Source organism: Triturus cristatus, chromosome 9, assembly GCF_964204655.1.
Source record: "Triturus cristatus chromosome 9, aTriCri1.1, whole genome shotgun sequence".
Classification (NCBI taxonomy): domain Eukaryota; kingdom Metazoa; phylum Chordata; class Amphibia; order Caudata; family Salamandridae; genus Triturus; species Triturus cristatus.
In genome coordinates this window covers 1131063638-1131085007 of record NC_140592.1, presented here as the reverse complement: position 1 = coordinate 1131085007, position 21370 = coordinate 1131063638, and the positions used below count along the sequence as shown (strand labels likewise).

At 48.5% G+C, this 21370-nt stretch overlaps 1 protein-coding gene across 6 annotated transcripts in view; it reads right to left on the bottom strand.

The window, feature by feature from the left end:
- Nucleotides 1-21370, bottom strand: part of MIS18BP1 (MIS18 binding protein 1) — a 772466-nt gene that overhangs the window by 183950 nt on the left and 567146 nt on the right. For all 6 annotated transcript variants that reach the window (XM_085627030.1, XM_085627029.1, XM_085627031.1 and 3 more), the window contains one exon: nt 10348-10496. In XM_085627030.1, coding sequence (XP_085483156.1) covers nt 10348-10496 — 149 coding nt within the window. The remainder of the gene's footprint in view (nt 1-10347; nt 10497-21370) is intronic.

Below are 21370 nucleotides of genomic sequence, written 5' to 3'. Positions count from 1 at the left end.
TGCGGTTCCTTCAAGTATCCTTGGGTCCAGCAATTCGACACTAGACAAAGTTTCTTCTTCCAATCGGATTCATATATATACTTGAAATGTGTTATCCACAGATAAGGATTATCATCTAATAAGAGGATAAATGGTCAATATACCCTCATGTTTAACCCCCTTGAGGTCCATCTGACACCCTTTTGAACAGCAAATATCCCAAACATTTTCAATGAATTTACATCAAACCACAGCAAGAATATATTATAAAAACTTATTTATGTCAGGTTTGGTAAAGTTCCATCTGCAGTTTTTTGGTGAAGCGTAATCTATACGTTACTATGGCACCTCTCCCTTAACAATTGACTTTCTTAGGGCAGTAAGAGCAAAAAGGCGTTCAGTCCTAATAGTTACAGACTATATAACATCACTCGCTCCATTGCACTGCTAATGACATCAGAAAGAACATCACAAATATGGAGATATGGGACCTTCTGAATGACTGCACTCCAGACATGCTCTTCCTCACAAAAACAAGGCTGAACTGAACCCTGCCGTGGCACTGGACATTGCGTCTGCTATCTACGTTGGAAGCAAATTTGTTAGACAAGACCGCCAACACAGGCCTTTAGGAGAACAGCCATCTTTTCCTAGGACTTTATCAGATACGCTAACACCGCAGACACCACAACCAGCTACATGGAGGACCTCACCTTCAAGTTACAGATCAAAGCAAGCTTAACTCTGTGTGGAACCCTCATCTACAGACAGCCAGGACACCGCACCAACTTCAGATGTGCCATCACAGATTTTGGCGAGCCCCTCGTTATCGCCTCTAGTACCTTAATCCTCCTGGGAGACTTGTACTTTTACATAGAAGAACTCTGTCACTCTCCTCGAAAGCCTTAGGCACTTCGGCCTCAACCAGCTTCATCAAACCCACCCAAACCGTTAGACACTCTCTGCATCCAATCTTCTTCTCTCTCAGCAACAGCCCCATGTCACCTGGACAAACCATGCCCTTGTTGGCTTCAACATCACCATCCCATACCAGAGAACTGTGACCACCTTGGGACTTACCCCCTGAGGTTGGAAAAACTTCTCAGAAGAGGATTAGGCTTTTGCCTTCTTTGAGGCACGCCCCAAGCAAATCGGTAACCTAACGGAAGACATCAAAAAATTCAATGCCTATGATTATAAAAAAGAAAATCTTTAATGTTTAGATCACCACCTGTGCCAACACCCTGGCCAGCCTCAAGCATGGCAAAACAATAAGAATGCTAACACAAGCCAGCTGGTACACAGAAGAACTCAGGATAATAAAGCACTCCAAACAACTGGACAAGGACATCTACCAGTCTGCCCGAGGCTCTATCACCAGCAAATTTGCAACACCAAAAGAAAAGTCCTCACAGACTGCACAGAAGCTGGCTCCAACAGTAGCCAAGAAATGTGCATCATCACGAGATTTCACCGCAGCCAGCAACATCACCCTTTCGCAAGACCACTGCAACAATCTCTCGTCCTTCTGGAGCAACAAGCTCTCTTCCATCTATGATAACTTTGCCATCCAACAAGACCATATCAACCTCATCCTTCCACGATTCAAAGAAGCACAAACCTTTAACACATGGATCACCATCACCATAGAGGAAAATGCCACCACCGTGCAAGCCATCTACTCTGGGACCCACTTCCACTCGTTCCCTCACCACATTTCAACCAAGGAATCACCCCATCAGCAAAGTACTCACTCACATCTTCAACACCTCCATTCATGCAGCCATGAGAACTCATATGAGTTCCCCATGGCTCATCATTCAGCTTCACCCTCTTCAACACCTACATGACCCATCTGGCTAACTACGTCCACATCCATGATATCGAGATCCTCTCCTTTGCCGACAAACTGCAATATATACTGTCCCTCACAGACAAACACCCCAAGACGAGGAACATGTTCATCCTCCTCGGCCAGGGCGAAACCACAGCCCTCATCCTGCTGGCCTCTCGTCTGCCTTCGATACAGTCTCCCACTGCATCCTAATCACTACACGCCACAACGCTGGCATCTGCGTCAAGGCTCTGGACTGGATCCACTCCTTCACCGGCCGAACACAGCTAGTCAGACTACCTCCGTTCTTCTCAAATTTGCCTTAGATCAGCTGCGGCGTGTCCCAAGGCACATCCCTGAACCCCATCCTATTCAACATGTACATGGCCCCCCTCACAGACATAGTTAGGAACCACAGACTCAACATCGTCTCCTATGCCAATGACACCCAGAAGATCCTCTTACTCACTAACGAACCCTCAGCCGCCAGAAACAACTTCCACAGCGTGATGAAGGCCATTGACACCTGGATAAAAAACAGTTGCCTCAAACTAAACTTGGACAAGACTGAAGTACTCATCTTGGGACCCACCCCCTCAGCTTGGGACAACCCTTGGTGGCCCACAACACTGGGAACACCCCCCACCCCCGCCACGGACCATGCACGTAACCTCAGCATCATACTGGACTCCTCGCTCACAATGAACTGTCAGATCAACGCTGTAGCCTCATCATGCTTCCACACGCTCCGCCTGCTTAGAAAGACATTCAGATGGATTCCCACCGAATTCAGGAAGATGGTCACCCACGCACTCATCAGCTGCAGACTCTACTATGGCAATGCACTCTACGCCAGCCTCACCCAGAAACACCTCAGGAAACTACAGAACGTTCAAAAACCACAGCGAGACTGATTATCAACATTCCCAGCCACATCACCGAACTTCACTGGCTCCCAGTCAACAAAATAATCACCTTCAAGCTCCTCACACATGCTTACAAAGCCCTCCCCGACGCAGGACCAGCATATCTGAACCACTGCCTCTCATTTCACGTGCCCACCAGACACCTTCGCACCGTCCAACTGGCCCTCGCCCCATGGATTCGCAAGACCAGAACCTGAGAAAGATCCTTCTCCTATCTCACCGTCAAGATTATGGACCTGTCTCTGCACCTCAGCCAATCCCCGTCGCTGACCCAATTCAGGAAGGATCTCAAAACCTGGCTCTTCAACCAAGCCCCAGTGCCCTGATATATCAGCAGCCCCCGAGTGCCTTGAGAACCTCATGGGTGAGCAGCCACGCTTTATAAACCCCCTGATTGATTCACCACTTGCATGTCTGAATTACCACCTGGATGAAGTCCAATTAAACTTAACACTGACAAAAAAGAAGTAGTGATCTACGGAAAATAAATACCTTCTCCACCTGGAAGACAGCCAACCGTAGCTGACACCCACTTCCAACTCACATGTCAGAAACCTCTGGATTGTCATTGACAACAACTCGGACATGTCCATTCATGTCAACGCCACCGCTATGTCCTGAAGATGCCGAGCAAACTCTTCAATTGATACAGAGCAACACCAGAAGAACAGTCATCCATGACTTCATCAATAGCAGGCAGGACTTTGGAAACTCACTCTCCATTGGATCACTGAACATCTCACCAGAAGACTGTAAACCATCCAGAATGCAGTCGCCAAACTCATTCACAACCTCCCACACAGTAATCACATCACACCACACCTGTGGAAGCTCCACTGGCTCCTGATAGACAAGAGTGCACAGTTCAAGCACCTTACCCACACTTTCAAAGCACTACACAACACAGACTTAGTGGGGGATTAGCTTGTATATACTGGAACACACTATCGGTCTCTCACATGGAGGCTTCCACCTCATCCGTAGCTGAATACCTGTGCCTCAAAATCTTTAGTAATCACCTCCTAATATGCAAACTACATACCTTCTACCACCCTCCATGTGATAACTTACTCTTCATCGAACAATTAATGGAAATTATCTCCTCTAATGATGACCACTCACTATCCCAAATCTACCTCGGTGACTTCAACCTTTACTGGTCTAAGCACAATGACCAAGTGGTGATCTGTCTTAACGTTTTTCGAGCAGAGATGGACCTTATTCAATTCTGTGACCGGTCAACTCACAACAAAGGTGAAATTCTGGACCTCATTATTTCAAAGGGTCATACCATCACTTTGGTAGACATTACTCCTTGTGATTGGTCCGACCACTACTACATCTTTTTCAATATCAATAGGGAGGTGTTACCGAAAAAGACCCAGCCCAAGAAAATGAAACCGTGGAAAGGAGACCTCAGGAATAATAACACGGACTGTCTTGCTACCGCCTGTAAAAATGCCTGGTCTCCCCAAGACGCCCTGACTGATGTTCATGATCTCACGGACTTCTACAACTCAACTATCTCTGATATCATGGACTCAACAGCACCTTTATAACTAAAAAATACTGCCTCCAAATTCTCCAAACCATGGTTCAACGACAACCTAAACTCCGAGTGCCGCAACTTAAGAGCAGCTGAATGTCTATGGAGATCAAAACCATCCGCCTTGCACTTAAGAGCCCTTAGATTGGTTAGAAGCTCCTGCAATAAAAAAATCAAGACAACTAAGGCAGACTACTTCAGATCGAAGCTTAGACAAGCCTCTAATCGCCCAAAAAACCTTTTTGAAATTGTCAAACAGCAATCAGTGACAGCTTCCAATAATATCGACTCAGCAGACAAGTCTCCTTCCTGCACAAATCTGGCAATCTTCTTTATGGAGAAAATTAAATCCATCAGCCTAGACCTTGAAGCAAAGAGGGCCTGTATTACATCACTTGAGAGGACCGTTCAGCCTGTTAACTCGGCGAATCAAATGCTGCTCAGTATCAGCACTAAGAACAGCGCCACATGGAACTCCTTCTCGCCCATCAGTGAAGAGGACATCTACAAAACCCTGCTTAGCATTAACTCCTCCAACCACTTTAGCGACCTACTGCCTTCAGCTCTCTTCAAAGAAATCAAGGAGGCCCTCATCCCCCTCTGGACTAAAATTGTTAATGCCTCTTTAACTCAAGGCAAGATCCCCGAATTTCTTAAAGCAGCGTAGGTCTCACCTATTCTAAAAAAAAAAGCGGATGCGGACAGATCTGATCTCAACAACTTGCACCCCATCTCCAACATCCCTACTGTAGCTAAACTATTAGAAAAATGTGTCCAATCGCAATTGTGTTCGCACATCGAGACTTTCAGTCTCCAGGATCAATACCAATCTGGCTTTGGGAGTGGTCACAGTACTGAATCGGCACTCCTCCACATCATTGATATCTTAAACATGCTAGACCATAACGAATCCTGCCTCCTAATCTTCCTTGATCTCTCTTCAGCATTCGACACGGTTAACCACGACAACCTTCTAGCTATACTGGAACACAGGATGGGCTTCTCCGGCTTCGTACTACAATGGTTCTCTCCCTTACTTCACAATAGACCCCAAAAAGTTAGGTGAACCATACCTTATCCCATCCATCTGTAGTTTCCATGAGGGTCCCGCAAGGCTCTGCCCTTTCTCCTATACTCTTTAATCTTTTCCTGGAACCACTAATGAATTTTCTATCTTCCATGAGCATTCGTTTCCATATGTATGTGGGTTAACACGCAAATTTATCTGAAAATCAATTCTTCTGAAGACTTCATCTCGCTCAACTCATCCTTGACGATTATCCAAAGCTGGCTAACTGAAAACCATCTCCTGCTGAACACCGCCAAAACAGAATTCCTTCTCATTTCCCCTCCTAAGCACACCCTCAAGATGGACCTCTAGATGAAACACCTCACTACCTTCAGCTGCTCCCCGGTAATCATCGACTCAGCAAAATCTCTTGGAATCACCCTGGACTCACACCTGAACATGAAGAAAAATATTAGTAAGATGTGCAAGGGTGCGAATCACCAAATAAGGACTCTTAGAAATCGAAAACCTTTCCTCCCGCAAGAGGACTTCAAGCAGGTGGTACAAGCACTTGTCCTATCTAGGCTAGACTATGGAAGTGCAACACTCTATGACCTCCCCAAATATACCTTAGCCCTGCTTAGAGCTTCACTGAATGCCGCTGTTAGACTGATCACTGACACTAAAAGAAATGAGCACATTTCCCCAGCGTTAAGATCTCTAAAGTGGTTACCCTACGAAGCAGGAATACAATTAAAGATTGCTTGTATGATGCACAAAGCCCTTCAAAACACCTGGATACCTGGCTCAAAAACTGGAATTATCAGGTGGTAGAAGACCTTCCAGAAGTGCTAACTCATTGCTACTCAAACCACAGACTTTTCTCAAAAAGAAAATGAGACTAAGAGCCTTCTTGGGCACGGCACCCAAGATCTGGAACTCTATCCCACCGGAAATTCGCAGAATCCCCTACACGGCTGCGTTCAAACAGGAAGTAAAAACAATCCTAATGACCAAGTTCCTACCTTAATTGGACCATGGATCGTCTGTTTTTCGAAATGTCATTTTTTTTCTTTTTTTTAAATAAACTGTTAATCGTCTATGATTCTTTACCTTACCTATTAAGTAGTATTGTGCCTTACCTTATTAAGTTATATCTTCCTCGCATTTATGTACAATTTTATTAGCTCAACATGTTAGTCTCTCTTACCTCCATGTTCCCCTACTTTGTTCCCCTTTCCACTACTGTGAAGCGCTCTGATACCCTTCGGGGTCTTGTTCGCGCTATAAAAACTTTTACAAATAAATAAATACTTGACAATGGCCCGGCCTATCTCAACAACCGAATCTCCTCCTAACACCCAACCAGGCACCTCAGCTGAGCTGGACACCTTCTTGCACGCATACCATGCATATACAGGAGTAGAACTGGAGAGTGAGCCTTCTCATATATCACTCCCAAAATATAGAACAACCTCCCACTTCACATAAGAGCCCACTCCTCCTTGCTTCTTGAATTCTGCCAGAGGCTGAAGACCTGCCTTAATGCTAAGTTTGTTGGTGTTTTATGAAATTGCTTTCTGTTAGACTTGGCATCTTTTGGCGTGTTTCCCCTGAGTTTTTGCTTTCTGACCCCACGGTTTTGACTCTGTTTTTGCTGGCGTAGTGTTTCTGCGCACGTTTCTCACTGCTGATCAGTAGTAAAGTGCAAGTGCTCCTCTGGTAAATTGTGTTATGGATTGGTGTTTTCATGATTGGATATTTAATTTACTTGTTAGTCCCTAGTAAAGTGCACTGAGTGTGTCAGTGCCTGTGAATCAAATGGTACTAGCGGGCCTGCAGCACTGATTGTGCCACCTACGCGAGTAGCCCTGAAAAGGTAACTCAGAGCCGCCATTGTGGAGTCTGTGTGCAGTTTGTAACTGCCATGTCGACTTGGCCAGTGCACACACTTGCCAGTCCCTCACCTTCCCTTTTCTTACATGTAAGCAACCCCTAAGGTAGGTCCAGGGTACCCCTGTGGGCCGGGTGCAGTGTATGTGAAAGGTAGGACATGCCTCGGTGTGTGTGGCATGTCCTGATAGTGAATTACGACCAATTTCGTTTTTCGTTATTGCAAGGACAAGAATGGGGAGTTTGTTAAAACTTATAAACATAACTGGCCCAGGGAATTAGGTAGGAAAATAAAGTTTAGTATGCCTGAACTCAGAATCTAAGATGCATCTTTTAGTGAAGGTGATTTTTACATTCTGTGTTTGAAAATACCACTTTTAGAAAGTAGGTATTTTCTTGCTCAGTCATCCCGTGTGCCTCCGGTGGAATATGGATTGCCTGTCTGGGTTTTGGATGACAGAAGGCTGGGGAGCAGGAGTGGCTCCAGATAGTCTAGGTGGGTCAGGAAAGGGCTGAATAGACCTGGGCTGCAATTGGGGAAGGGGAAGATTTCCTTGCACCTTAAAGGGCCTGGTCTGCCTCTGACCATGCCGTCTCCACCTCCCGTCAGGAAGTCACATCAGAGAAGGCAGAACTGGTTCTGGCTGGGCACAGACACTCTCAGCCTAAGAGATCAAAGGATTTTGGGATATAAATATTGGGGCCCAGACCCCTGACTTTTAGAACTCTTTTGGACCAAGAAGACTGCCAAGAAGAAGAGCCGGAGAAGCTGTGAGGAGGAACTACCACATTGCTGTGTTGGCCTGCAGTGGCTACTTCTGTCTTGGGCAGTGAAAGGACTGGACTGAACGTTCTGCAATCTACTTTTGTGAGTTTCTCCAATGGCTTGAGGTAGAGCTTGTCCCCTGTTCAAGAAGTCTCAGGAACGGTAAAGACTTCAAGCTCTTCTGCCCTCAGCACTGGTGACTGTGTGTTTTGTGCTGCAACAGAAGAAGAACAACCCGACAACGTCAACAACGCCACTGCCGACTCCGTGTCCTGAAGGCACCGCCGCAACGCAACCCTGGTCTCACAGACAACGCCTGCTGACGCTGCCACCGAGCTGCTGCTCGCTAAGGCGACCTGTGGGCATCGCACTCTGCACCGGCTCGCTTCACAACGACGGCTGGGTATCCCCGACGCCACCGCTCCACGATTAAATGTACGCCACTGCTTGCACCGCGGTTCAAGGGCACCGCTCGTAAAGTTACACGACGCACTGCCCTCATCCCACACCGCAGCCCTGGCCTACAGACGCCGGCGCCATTGACTGCCATTCGTCAGCCGACGACAGCGCTTCAGCAACGATGACGCCTCTGCTGCTTGCTCCGTAACTTGCCAGCACCGCGACGAGCACCGCATTCACTTCGCACCGCGACCCTGGTCTCACAGTCGACGCCATCTGACGCCGCCACCGAGCCGCAGCTCGCACCGCGACTTGAGGGCACCGCACGCCACACCACACACCGCAGCACCCAACGCCAGTACTCCTGACTTCAACAAAGAGGAGTTTGTTCTGCAACGCGTGTGACTTCGAGGGCCCCGATGACTCCTGCACTGGCCTCCGGAACCGACGCCTGCGGCCGCCGTGCTTTCGGAAGCTCAACGAGAGGTCGCTGACGCTCTGCATTTCTAAAAGGTACTGTTTGCGGGTCTTACCGACACCGTAGCTGGCCCACGACGCCGAGGTCAGCCAGAACGGTTTGGATTTGTTTGTTCACAACGTCATGATAGCCCCGGACGGAGCTATCGACATCAACAAACTTTTTTTCAAGCATATTTTGATAACTGAAGATTTTTAAGTACTGTATTGTGGATTTTTATCGTTTTTGGTCTTGTCTTAAGTATATACAAATATTGGATTTTTTCTAAACTGGTGTGGTGTCCTTTTGTAGTGCTTACACTGTATTACTGTTGGTTATGTACAAATGTTTTACACACTGCCTCTAAGATAAGCTTGACTGCTCGTGCCAAGCTACCAAGGGGATGAGCAGGGGTTATTTTAGGAGTGTAACTCCCTTATCCTGACTAGAGTGATGGTTTCTGCCTGGCTTAGGCACATGCCCTAGCCTACCAAAAATCCAATTTCTAACACTTTCACTTTTATAGACCTTGTAACACATTAGCCTTTTATATTAAGCACGTAGTATTACAATTGCCATATATATAGAGTCACAGTAGACCTATAATCCCTTAAAACAGTGCTCTAAAATCATGCACCCTGCTGTGAGTGCTCCTCTCACAGATTTATATGTAAAGGCATTTCCTTGCCGCAGTACTACGGTAGCCAAACTTGAACTTCAGAGATCTTTTGAGGGCACATTGTGACCTTGGAAATCTCTTCAATAGCATTCCAAACTCCCACTAGATTGAAGAGAAATGATAAATGGGCATCTTCAAAGTTAAGCATATTCCTCTCGAACATCCAAGAGATGGACTCTCCACACATCAAAAGACAGTCATTGGAGAGGTTTGCTGCTGTCGCAGCATGCTTCCTTGGACTTTGGAGCATGTGGAGACCTGAGAGGCAATGCATCAGCATGGCTGGCTTACCATCCATGATAACTTGATTTAAAGAGTAAGTAGGGGTGCCAGAGTGAAACATCCCTTGGGCTGGTACTTCTCCTGACCTGCTTAACATGCTTTAACGCGCTAGAAGACACAGTAACACCTAGGGCCACAAGCACCTTCACTGGCATGAACGATTCTCTAACCATTGCAGAGACCACTAATCATGCTGCCACAAGGGCTAACATTACTAGTCAAAAGAAATAATATTCACTAACAGTAGCATGTAGACAAGCCTAGAATAAATGTGCCCAAGGTTGCCTCAGAAGTGCTAGATCCACGCCAAACTCTCAGGATAAAAACTGGGTATATCTCTATATAAATGAGTTACATTTTGATTAAGTCAAGGCACATTAACCTTATGGGTATAGTCTGAAAATGTGACACAGATTGGTTCTTCGTGGACCTATGCTGGGAACCCTTGCTGCCACTGGCATTTAGTGCCAGAAAAAAACAATTCAAATTCGATTATTTCCAGATCGAATTGTCTGTAGTTTTGGTGAAGGTTTAAAACTGTACAAAGTGTGGTAACAATTAAAATATTTGGCATTACCTTCACTCTCTTCTTCTGGAAAGGCGTTGCACTAAAAACATCGTCATGATTATCCTTTGGCAGCTGTTCCAAGAATTCCCTCATCTGTTGCTTTCTCTTCAGAGTTCCCACCTTAGCAGTTATCTTTACTGGTTTTCCATGTTCATCACCTGTCACAGAAGAATTAAGTGTTAACTTTTTTAAGCCACTTTCATATGCATTTTGGATTACGGTATAAGGAGTACGGAAGAGTTACATCATAAAGAAGAAAACAACGGTCAGCAATAAAAGACTACTTCAGAAGGGCACCACGACAAACATCAATCAATGGGAAATCGACTGCTTCTCCTTACTGACAAAGGTAAATCATTGAGTCACCATGAGGTCAGACAGTAAACAGTTACCAGCAGAATGAAAACACACTTTAAAAAACATAAACCTCAGAAGCAGGGCGGTGTCAGTGGTATAAGAGGAGCATCAGGTAAGCGGCTAGAATACGTAGCTAGGCACACACATGGAGGCATCACGTAGCTTAAGACCACCAGTGTGGGAGACCAAAGAATGTGGGAGGAAAGGAAGACTGAACTAAAGCTGTGTAAGAGCCGCAGCTCAGCCGACCGCAGCCCTTAAGTATGAAAAGGGCATCCAATTAGTACCTAATAAGTACCAAGAAGGGCGCTACGCCCTGACCATGTTCCCTGCAAGGGCCCAACGACATGAGAAACCAAGAAATGCAGGTGAAGCGATTGGTGCATGTAAGAAACTGGCTCTATATATACTGCACCAAAGTGAGGTACCGTGTGTATAGAGTTCAAGGGTCTCCAGAGGTTTGGCAGAGGTTAAAGTTAGGTAGAACCTTACTCTCTAAAGTGGTAGCTTGGTCGAGCAGTAAGGCAGTATCAGAGGACAGTGCTAAGCATTTGGTGTACACACTCAGTCAGCAAATTAATTCACACACTCAAGAACTGAACTCTAGGCCAATTGTTTTTGTATAAAAAAATATACTGTTGTTTTATTTCTAGAACCAAGCAAGCCTGGTACAGGAAAGCATATAAATACTTTGCAGTAGTAAATTACTTGTATGAACACAGTTCTAAATTGCAGTAGAACTTGTACTGATTTTGGTTACAGTTTAAAGTAAGCAGTTTGCAGCACTTAGCAGGTATAGTGCACTTGAATGAATGGGCTTTTTAAGAAAAATGCAATTAATTACTTTTCAGATTACTTTTTCTAACACAGGGCTGGATCCTAGATTCAGCACTGGGACATTTCCTGAAAACAGCTGAGTAAATTTGTTTTAGTTAGAGGTATGAATTTTAAAGAATATTATTGTATTTCAAAAGTTGACACTCAATTCTTTAAAGAATATTATTGTATTTCAAAAGTTGACACTTTCAATTCACAGGTAAGTTACGTTTACGTTAGTTTTCCTACTCAGTGCTGGATACCGAGATTCAGCACTGGGACATCTCCTAAAAACAGTTGAGAAAATGCGTTTTGGTTAATCGGGTGATTTTTAAGCAATATTCTCAGTCTTCAAAAGTTGACACTTAAAAACTTTTTGGGAGAAAAAGTGTAAATGTTATTCTATGAGGAAACAGAGGTTATCGGTTTCCAGGTAGGTAATCGGTCTTTGAAGTTAGGGTCCTGGGGTTAGACTCAGGGGTCTCCCAGGGTCAGTGATGCACAGTTGTTGCACCCCCAGTGGCACTAGGGCGACCAGGTGCAGAGTGTTGAGGCCCAATGTTATCCTATGGAGGATAGGGGGACTCCGGTTGGTGGCTACTGGCAAGCAGGCCATGGGGTTGTGGGAGCAAAGCTCTTAGGGTTAGGCTCAGGGCAAGTTGGGGACCAAGTTAGCACCAAAGGGGCACCCTAAGCAGCACTAGGGCGGCTGGGTGCAGGGTGCTGTTTTGAGGTTGGGTGCCCTGTTGATTTCAATGGAGATTCTCCGGGACAAAGAAACACTGCAGGCTCGGGGACGAGGATCTTCCAGGAGTGACCACCACTTCGAGGGGTAAGTTGGGATGTTGAGGGTTGGTTAGGCACCGCTGGATTGGGCACACAAGGCCGTGGGGCATCGGGTGCAGGGGTGCCTTGGGACGTTGGATTTTCTTACCCGCTCTGGTCGGTAGGGGGGTCCTCTGGATTGAGGCTGCAGGCGTCGTTAAGAGGCTTGAGGCAGATCAGGGGTCGGCAGATCTCAGGTCAGGATCGCCGGGGGGACCTCCTCGTGGTATTTCTCCACTCGTGCTGGATTCAGCGGGTGCAGAGTGTGCGGGATTCGCGGTTCCTAGCTGGCACTAGAAGCTGCAGTTCAAACACGTCCGGTGTTCACAGGAGAAACAGCTTGGAAAGTGAAGGCAGGCGGGTCCTCCGGGGTTTTTGATGTTGCTGTCCGCTGGACACGCCGGGGTTGTGCAGGAGCAGGTTCGAGGGGAGACAGGCCTGGAGGGCTGGGGCCAAGTCAGTGGGCGTCGTCCTCTTGATAGCTCTGCACGGCTTTTCGTCCTTCTTATTCTCTTTTTTTCTTGTGGTTGCTGGATCTGAGGAAGGAAGGTTCAGGGTGCCCATAAATACTAAATTTAGGGGCGTTAGAGGTAGGTAAAGGGCAGGGACCAATGGGTCTCTTCCCTGGGGTGGGTACACCCCCTATTCTGCCACTCTCCACTGGGAGGGTGGCAGGAGCCTGTCCCTGGTTGGCTGGGTCCCCCATCCTCAAGATAGCGGGGACTCGAGGTTGTGCTTCACCTCGCCTCCCCAACTTAGGGGTAGAGTAGGCAGAGGTGGGAACTCCTCTCCTCCCCACTTGTTTTTCCTGCCAGTTCTCCTGCCCAAAGTAGGGGGTAGAACCAGTGGGGACCAATTCCTGAAAGCAGCAAATGGTCTGTAGAGGCTCACAAAGCCGGCATGCCTTTGAAGCTTCTCCTTCGTGAACCCTGCCCATCCTGGGGGAGGAGGCTTGGCACCTCGTGCCAGGATGTGCATTGTTTCAGGCTCCCGAGAGCAGCAAGCTCTTTACCCAGGGGTCCAGAAACATGTCTGGTGGTGGCAGCCTGCGCAGCCACTCAGTCAGGTCACTGGAAGTTGGTCGAGTTTCAGGGAGCATCTCTAAGATACCCTCTGTCGTGCATTTTACATTAAATCCTACACTGGCATCCGTGTGGGTTTAATGTGCTGAGAAGTTTGATACCAAACTTCCCAGTCTTGAGTGCAGCCATTACGGTGCTTTGAAGTTCGTAATGACAAACTCCAGCTAGAGGGGTGACTAATGTATGCCAGGGCAGTGGTTTATGGGCATGGCACAGATGGATGTGTGCCATGTCGACTCTTCACTTTGTTCTGCATCAAGGCAATCAGCCTGCAGTTCTAAAGCAGTGTTTTTGGATTCTGATCCCTGTGATCTGAGAGTTTTATTTATTTATTCTTGTGGAAATACACTGCTTCAATCTTGGATTCCATGCACCCAAACAAGCCCCAAGGGGCTGCTGGCTCCAATACTAGCTGTAGCAAAGACTGAACGCAATACCAACAAATGAGTCAAAAAAGATCCGTCCTCCCCAAGCAAATCACTTCTTCCTCTGACTTAAGAGGACATTATGGATGAACTGAGAAACATTCGGCTTTTTATGACGGACACCACCGCGACACTTCAAAGAATTGAAGAGAAATTATCTGGTTTGGACTCAAGGCTTTCGGATGTAGAACAAAAGATTAGTGACGCACAAGATGTTGTTGCCAAAGTGGACATTCTATCCCGAGAGGTTGCTCTACTTAAGAAAACTACAGAAGATTTGAAAATTGAAATAGGCGCAACAACCTACAAGTTTATGGAATTCCGGAAGGCTCTGAAGGTTCTGATATGATCTCTTTTTTGAAGATTCACATTCCTCAGATAGTCGGTCTGCCAAAATCTACAGATCTCAACATTCAAAGGGCTATCACAGGATAGGCCCCCACAATGCGTCATTCTCAAACAAACCTCGGGGAATTATTGCATATTTTCTATTATACTCTGATTTGATGGCGACTCTCAATGCAGCTAAACAACATAAACAGATGCTCTAGTCTGGCCAAAAAAAAATCTTCAGTGAAGACGTCTCTAAGCCTACTGCCAATCGCCGAATTCCCTGAATGCCTGTTATGGTCTCATTCATCCCGGCTTTTTCAAAGTAACCTACAAGGACAGAACTTTCACTTTTGAGGACCCTGCAGAGCTCAAGAAATGTATTCACGTTCACCACATAGGAGAAGCTGTGTAACTTAGTAAAAACCTAACTACTGTCTCGCATGTTTTCTCTTTTGTTCCACAGGTTTCCCTTCCGTATGTCGTTCGACGCTAATGTCTTTATTCGCGCTGTCCATTTGTCTTGTTGACTATGCTTCAATCCGTTGCGTTGTCTCCCTCTTTGTTCGGTAAGTTCCTTCCATCGTGTTGATTATGTCTTCGTTTCATAATTATAGTTTTCAGATTATTTGTTGTCATTAAATGTATTCTTTCACGGTGTCCTCTGTCCATCTCAGCCCCCCCCATCAATGTTCTTTTTGTTTGTGACTGTTATGGCTAAAGTATTTTGGCTTTTTGTCATCTTTTCTCTGGATATGATTCAAGGGAGACTGCGCTCTCCTTCTGTTCCTCCAGCCCACCCACCTCATCCTATCTTTTTTCTCAATCTTTTTCCTTTCTTCTTTGCTTTCCAGTTTATTACAGCTTCTCTTTTTCTCTATAAATCTGTTCTAGTGGGTCTTTACTATTTTTTACCTTGTATGTATGATTGTGTACATCAGGCTGTCTATTTTATTTCCCTTCATATCTCTAATTTCTTGTTTTTTCTTATTCTCTGGCCTATATCTGCTTCTCTCTTTGTTGTAATATCTTCCTATCTGGTATTTTGGCTTTTGCAGTTCAATTATTTTACTTAATGGTACAGATGCCCGTGCACACGTTATCATGAAATGCAGAACTAGTACTGCTTAACTTAAGTTCACAAACTACAAGCAAAACACTGTAATCAACAGGTGAATAAATGATTCAATTGCAGAACACTCCGGGTGTCTTGTGTCCATCGTATTTATTGTTGATAGAACTGCCCAGCCAACACTTGTTTTGTCAGGGTGTGAACCCACGACTTCTTCAGGGTTCCAGGGCTAATACTTGCAATAAATCGATCGCTCTGCCGGTTTTACTTCCGTCCCAGCTGATGTGGGAATGGAATATATTCCCAAGGTAATATCCAGTGAAAAAGGACTTTCAAATATACAGTCCAAAGTTACTGAGAGTGGTATGACGTGGAGTTACAGCACACGAAAGAGAAAAAAAGCCAAATCAGGCTCAGTCCAGGTTGAGTTAATCTCCTGGAGATCTGTATGAAAGCAGTCGAGTATGCTGCTCAATCTTGCGACTCACGTCCGTTCGGTTTCCGCAGTGAGTTGCAAGATTGAGCAGCATACTCGACTGCTTTCATACGGATCTCCAGGAGAGTAACTCAACCTGGACCGAGCCTGATTTGGCTTTTTTTCACCAGCACCAAGCGAGTACCAAGGGAAGAAAAGAACCACCACAAAATCCAAGAAGAGGTGGAACGGAGGCAGAGCCCGCCTCAGGAGAACACACAGCGAAGTGGACAGCTGAACGGGTATCAGCCCCGAGGCAGTGGACAAGACAGGAACGGCCCCAAAGCCGATAAGTGCATACGTGAGAAGGAAGACACAGTTGCGCAAAATTCCAGCAGCACACGGGGACACGTGGATGCCCACGGAGGTGGACCATAACTACCAGGCGTGCGCAGCAGCCAGCTGGTAAATACTATGTGGTGTGCCCAAAACAAGCCGAGCGCAAGACGAAGACAAGGGAAGGCAAGGGAACCCCAGGACATGCTCCAGAGATGGACCGCCCCAGTGGCACAACCCAGCCCACGAAGAGAAGTGAGACCGGCCAGAAGATAAAGAGGAGAGGAACCCCCCCAAGAAGCAGCCAGGAGGGATATGGGGTGGGGGCGAGGCGACCCCCGGGAAGCGAGAAATATGTAGTACAGACCTAAAGCCGTCAACTAGAGACAGGAGAACACCAAGAATATCCTAGCCCCAAGGGAACACAAGGCAGATGGCCAGGCCAAAACAGCGGATAATAAGGTGAAAACACCAAGAAACGACATCGTAAACGGCATGGCAAACGGCGGTCTGTCGATCCAGAGGCTGAAGAGGGAAAGCAAAACGCACAGCAGACATCCCGCAGGAACAAAGGGCAAAATGTACGACATGCAAGCCCTGTAGAAGAAGGATGGAAACACCATCGGATACTGAGCAGGACAGAACCTGGAGCAGCGCAAGCTGCGCTAAGGCGGAAGAAAAAAGAGAGAGAGCGCACCAAGCGGTATACATTGACGCCAGAAAATGCGAGGAACCCGAGAAGGGCTCCACACCCACCCAGCATAGGACAGAGCTATACAATAGCCTACAAGTACCCCACCTAGGGTAGGACCAGTCCTACAACAAAACAGGGGAACACCTCTTAGGGAAACCCGCAGCAGAGGTCAAGAACATAAAAGACCTGTGGATATCACCAAAACGGCTTACCAATCAGCCCAAAAAAATACACCTATGGTCCAACCTGAGGACCTATACGGGTGCACTAACAGTCAAAAATCACACACCACAAAAGTTGAAGGGCTCTACCAGCAGCCAAAAGAACAGAGGGGCCAACGTGAGGACCCTAAAGGCATTCCAAGCCATACACAGCACACAGACGGGCCAACCGAAACACCAGGCCCAAATAGAAAGGTGGGATAAACATCTCCCTCAAGACACCGGAGGACCGACAAGCCGAAGGTTACGGAGGGGGGAGGACGGAGCCCCGCAAGGAGTCATTGAATAGCGGAGTCCGCGTGGGTGTTAAATAAAAGCATCCCATCAAAAGGCAGGTCAACAAGACGCTCCCGAATATTCTCTGGAAAGACGCTATCCCGCAACCAAGCATGGCGGCGGAGGGCCACAGAACTCGCCATAGCGCGGGCAAGGGAATCAGAGACATCCAAGGCCGAACGGAGAATAAATGCAGCTAACTTCCGACCATCCAGCACATGGCGCTGCAGATCAGCGCGGGCACCGTCATGGGAGGTGCAAGACAGAAGGGACTCCGCGGAATCCCACAGGGCGGAGGTAGCCCTGGCCAACACACAAAGTGTGTTGAGCGCGCGCAGAGCAGCACTAGTGGAAGCAAAGATGTTACGCCCCCAGGAGACAAACCACCGGGCCTCCTGTGACGGAGGGAGCAACACCGAAGGCAAGGAAGGAAAAGCAGTCAGCAGGACAGGGCCCTGGGCAGATGGGTGGGAAGAAAGGCAGGCTGGATCGTGCGGGGCAGGACGGTGGAGGAGCGGCTGAGGTACCGGATCCCCCGTAGCAGGACGCCCCCAGGCCCCCAGAAGAGAGTTGTGGAGCGAAGCTTCAAATGGAAGCAGCGGCTCCCCTCCACCAGAGCCCTGGTGGAGAAGCGCCCAAAAAGTGGTCCGTTGGGAGTGGAGCGACTGGGTTGCCAAATTTGCAAAATGCCGGTGGCTGTGGAGATGGCACGGACAAAGGCCACACTGGCCTCCGTAGGACATCGTGGGGGAGAGAGCAACTCTTCCGTGGGCGAAGGCTGCAAACTAAGCCACCCATCCCCAAGCCCTGCTGGAGAAAGAAACGGCCCGCCCCTGTAGGATGGTAGACCAATGGACGAGTGAGGGGCCTGAGGGGCCTCCGCAGAAGGCCGAGAAGTCGGCGGGGCAATCACCTGCAAGGTGCGGAAGAGCAGGTCCAGGGGCCATGGATGCGGAGACGGAGTAGAACTCGCCCTGGAAGCCGTCGAGGAAAAGGCAACGATGCGGCGTCCAGTCTCCGGTGAATAGGAGACGACAATCCTCCAGAGTGGAAGGGACATCCGGAGAAGAGTCAACGATCAGACGTCGGGACGGCGCCGGGGAGTACGCCACGGGCACCAGTGTGTCCTCAATCGGCGCCAAAGTGTCCACCTTGGGGTGCCGAGTCGACCTCCACCAGCACGTGCCTCACAGGGGAAAGGAGCGGGGTCGGAGCTGAAGCGGCCAATGAACAGCACCGAAATGGCGCCGGCTTGACCTGCGTCAAGGCAGCCGCCTGCGCAGAGGACTGAGAGCGACCCGGGGAGGCGCCCCGGGTCCCGAACTCCACCCGTGACGCCACCAGGGTCGGGGAGGAAAGCCGTTGGCACCAGCTCGGCCTCCAGTAAGACAGCCGCCTGCTCAGAGGACCGAGGGGGACTCGGGGACAGGCCGTGAGTCCCAGAGACCTCCTGCGAAACCACAGGGAACCTCACGGGGGGTTTTGCGGTGAGGAGGGAACGCCATGGGTCGAAGAGGGGAACCCCATAGGGCTGCACCTCGACGACACCACTCATCCAACACCTGAAGCCGAACTCGTCGGCGCCAGGGGTGAAGCCACCGGTGAGTCCGCAGAAGGTCCCGCGCATGGCGGGGGAGCCGCGGACGTCTCAGGGAGAGGAGAGGGGCCCAAAGAAGCCTGCAGATCCACAGCGTAGGCCTTCATTTGGGCCCTTGTCGCCCCAATGCCAGGAAAAGGCAGATAGGGTGGCGACAGGCGAGGGCGCACGTCCCGCGAGGAACCCGCGCCCCCTGCAGACTGAGGACAGGGCCTCGGTGGCAAGCTGTAGGACTTACCGGCAGGCGAGCAACGCCCATGGGGCCTCGGAGAAGGACGATGCCGCAGCCGGAATCGGCGGCTTCTGGACATGTCCGTGGTAGGGGACGGACGTTGTGATGAGACCGATCTGGACAAGTGGGCCGAAAGCAATTTCATCAGGCGCTCCCGACGGGACTTCGACTTGAGATGCTGACAAGCTTCACAGTCCGTAGAATCATGGTGCTCGCCCAAACACCACATACAAATAGGGCGAGGGTCCGTCGCCGACATCTGACGCGCACAAGAGGCACACGTCTTGAAACCCGAAGGCATCGCACATGGTGCCCAACGCAAAGGTGTTAAAAGAGGCCTGAAAACAAGCCAAGAGAACACACTCCGGATCCGCGTTGCACGCGGAAAAGAAGGAAACTGACGTCAGCGCGCCGGGGTGGGACTTATGTGACCTTGCTGACGTCACGCCCGCGGACAATGTTGGGGCGGAGTCCCGTGGTTCCGCCCCCTCCCGGCGTGCATAGATGCTGTAGCAAAATTTTTCCGGATCCAGTCTCACGCCTGGGGATAATTCTACGTTAAGGAATCTGCGGCTAGTAGTCTCAATCAGATACTCTCGTCACACGTTTAATTTGAAGGGTCTTGATTAAAAGTTGGTATGTTATAACAAGGGAGTAGGCTGAAAATTGAAATACCGCACTTTGAACTCCAAGCAAGCGAAGCAAGGAGGTAAAACCACCCAAGAAGAGCTCCACTGTCTCTTCCATTTAAGAATCCATCCATTCACGCTTCCATCCAACCACTGATCCAATATTTCACCTTTACATTCTGTCATCTATTAATTCTTTCATCCATAACTCAATGTTTCAATATTCTATCCAATCAATCCATTGACCATTTCATCCACCCATCTGCACACACATCCACCATCTATGCATGCATGCATCCATACATCTATCTACCATGCCATACATCATTTGACTTACCTTAGTTGGAATCTTCTGGTTGCCTGATTGGCAGTGCTCACGAGGGACTCGGTTTCCTGGAACTGCGGGGGGAAAGGAGGCAGAGTTTTGGCAGCCCTCCCATGCGCACGCGCTGAAAATCGCGGTTTGTCTCCCGCAAGATGGGACCCGTACGGGCCAAAGGCAGGCCTATCCGCGCCCGGAGGAGGCTGGGCTGGGCCACCCCTCTTGGTCCTTGAACTTGGATCCTGTGTTGGTAGCCTGGAATACGAACGCTTGGATTTCCTCGGCTGAGGTGGATTTGAGAGAGCTACGAGGGAGAGATTACCGTAAAGGGCCCTGTGGGGCATTGCCCCTGCCGTTCAGCATGAGCAGGTAGGAGGAAGATCTACATCCTTCTCGGTTTTTGTTTGGGGTTACTGGTGTAGCACTAGAATGAGCCCAGTTTGTTTAGCTCAATAAGTGTTGTGAGCTCCTGCCTGAGAGTTAAGAGGAAACGCAAAGAAACAATGGCAGCAGCCCCAGGGCCATCAGCAACCACAATGGACTCCCTTTTAGGTCTCGCATGGCGTTGGAGTGCGCATGCTCTCCTCGCCTGCGAGAGCTATAGCAAACAAGTCAGTTTCGAGAAGGGGACTCGAGCCCCGCCCCTCATTTCCATTGGGTAGCGTCAGCGTTTATGGTAAACGCTGGCTTCCCATTGGAAAGGAGGGTTTTTCGTTGCCTTCCTTTGGATTTTTGCTGGGCTGGCTCGCCTGATTCACATATCTGCTTGTTTATTTAACAAGCAGATAAGAAAAGTCTTAACAACAGCCGTGAAGCGGGTATGCTACATGCTGGCTCCGCATTGGCAATTGTACCCGCTCCTTCCTTCCCTTTCCCCCCACCCAAAAGCAAACTTCCCAGAGTTGCGCTCCTCAGTGCGTGGGTGTCAGGAAGCTCGAGGCGCTGGCATGGCGCCATATTCCTCCACAGTATGCAGCTCCAGTAAACATTGCTTTTAAAATCTGTCTTACCCCTTAATGAAGTGTGTGGCCGCTATTCTCAAAACATTATGTGCTGTTTTTGTATTACTATAATCTTTTTTTCAATTCCAATAAACACTTTTGTACCGTTTCGCCGAATAATGAGACCAGGCGTAGAACGGTTCTGTAAAAGGGAAGAGCCTACACTCGTATCTTTTGTGACACTGTCCTGTAATGGGAGAAGGCTGAGCCATACCGATGGAGACCGATTTAGAGCTCTGTTCTGAAAGACGTGGGGGTTTCTTTGTGGGTGAGGGTGGGGGGGGGCGTTCGGTGCCGCTTGTCGCAATAGGACCCTTGTGGCCGGTACTGTGATTCTGAGCTTGACTTTACGGGGAATGCTGGACAACAATCACAGCCGTTTTTTGTTGTTTGCATGCCCCC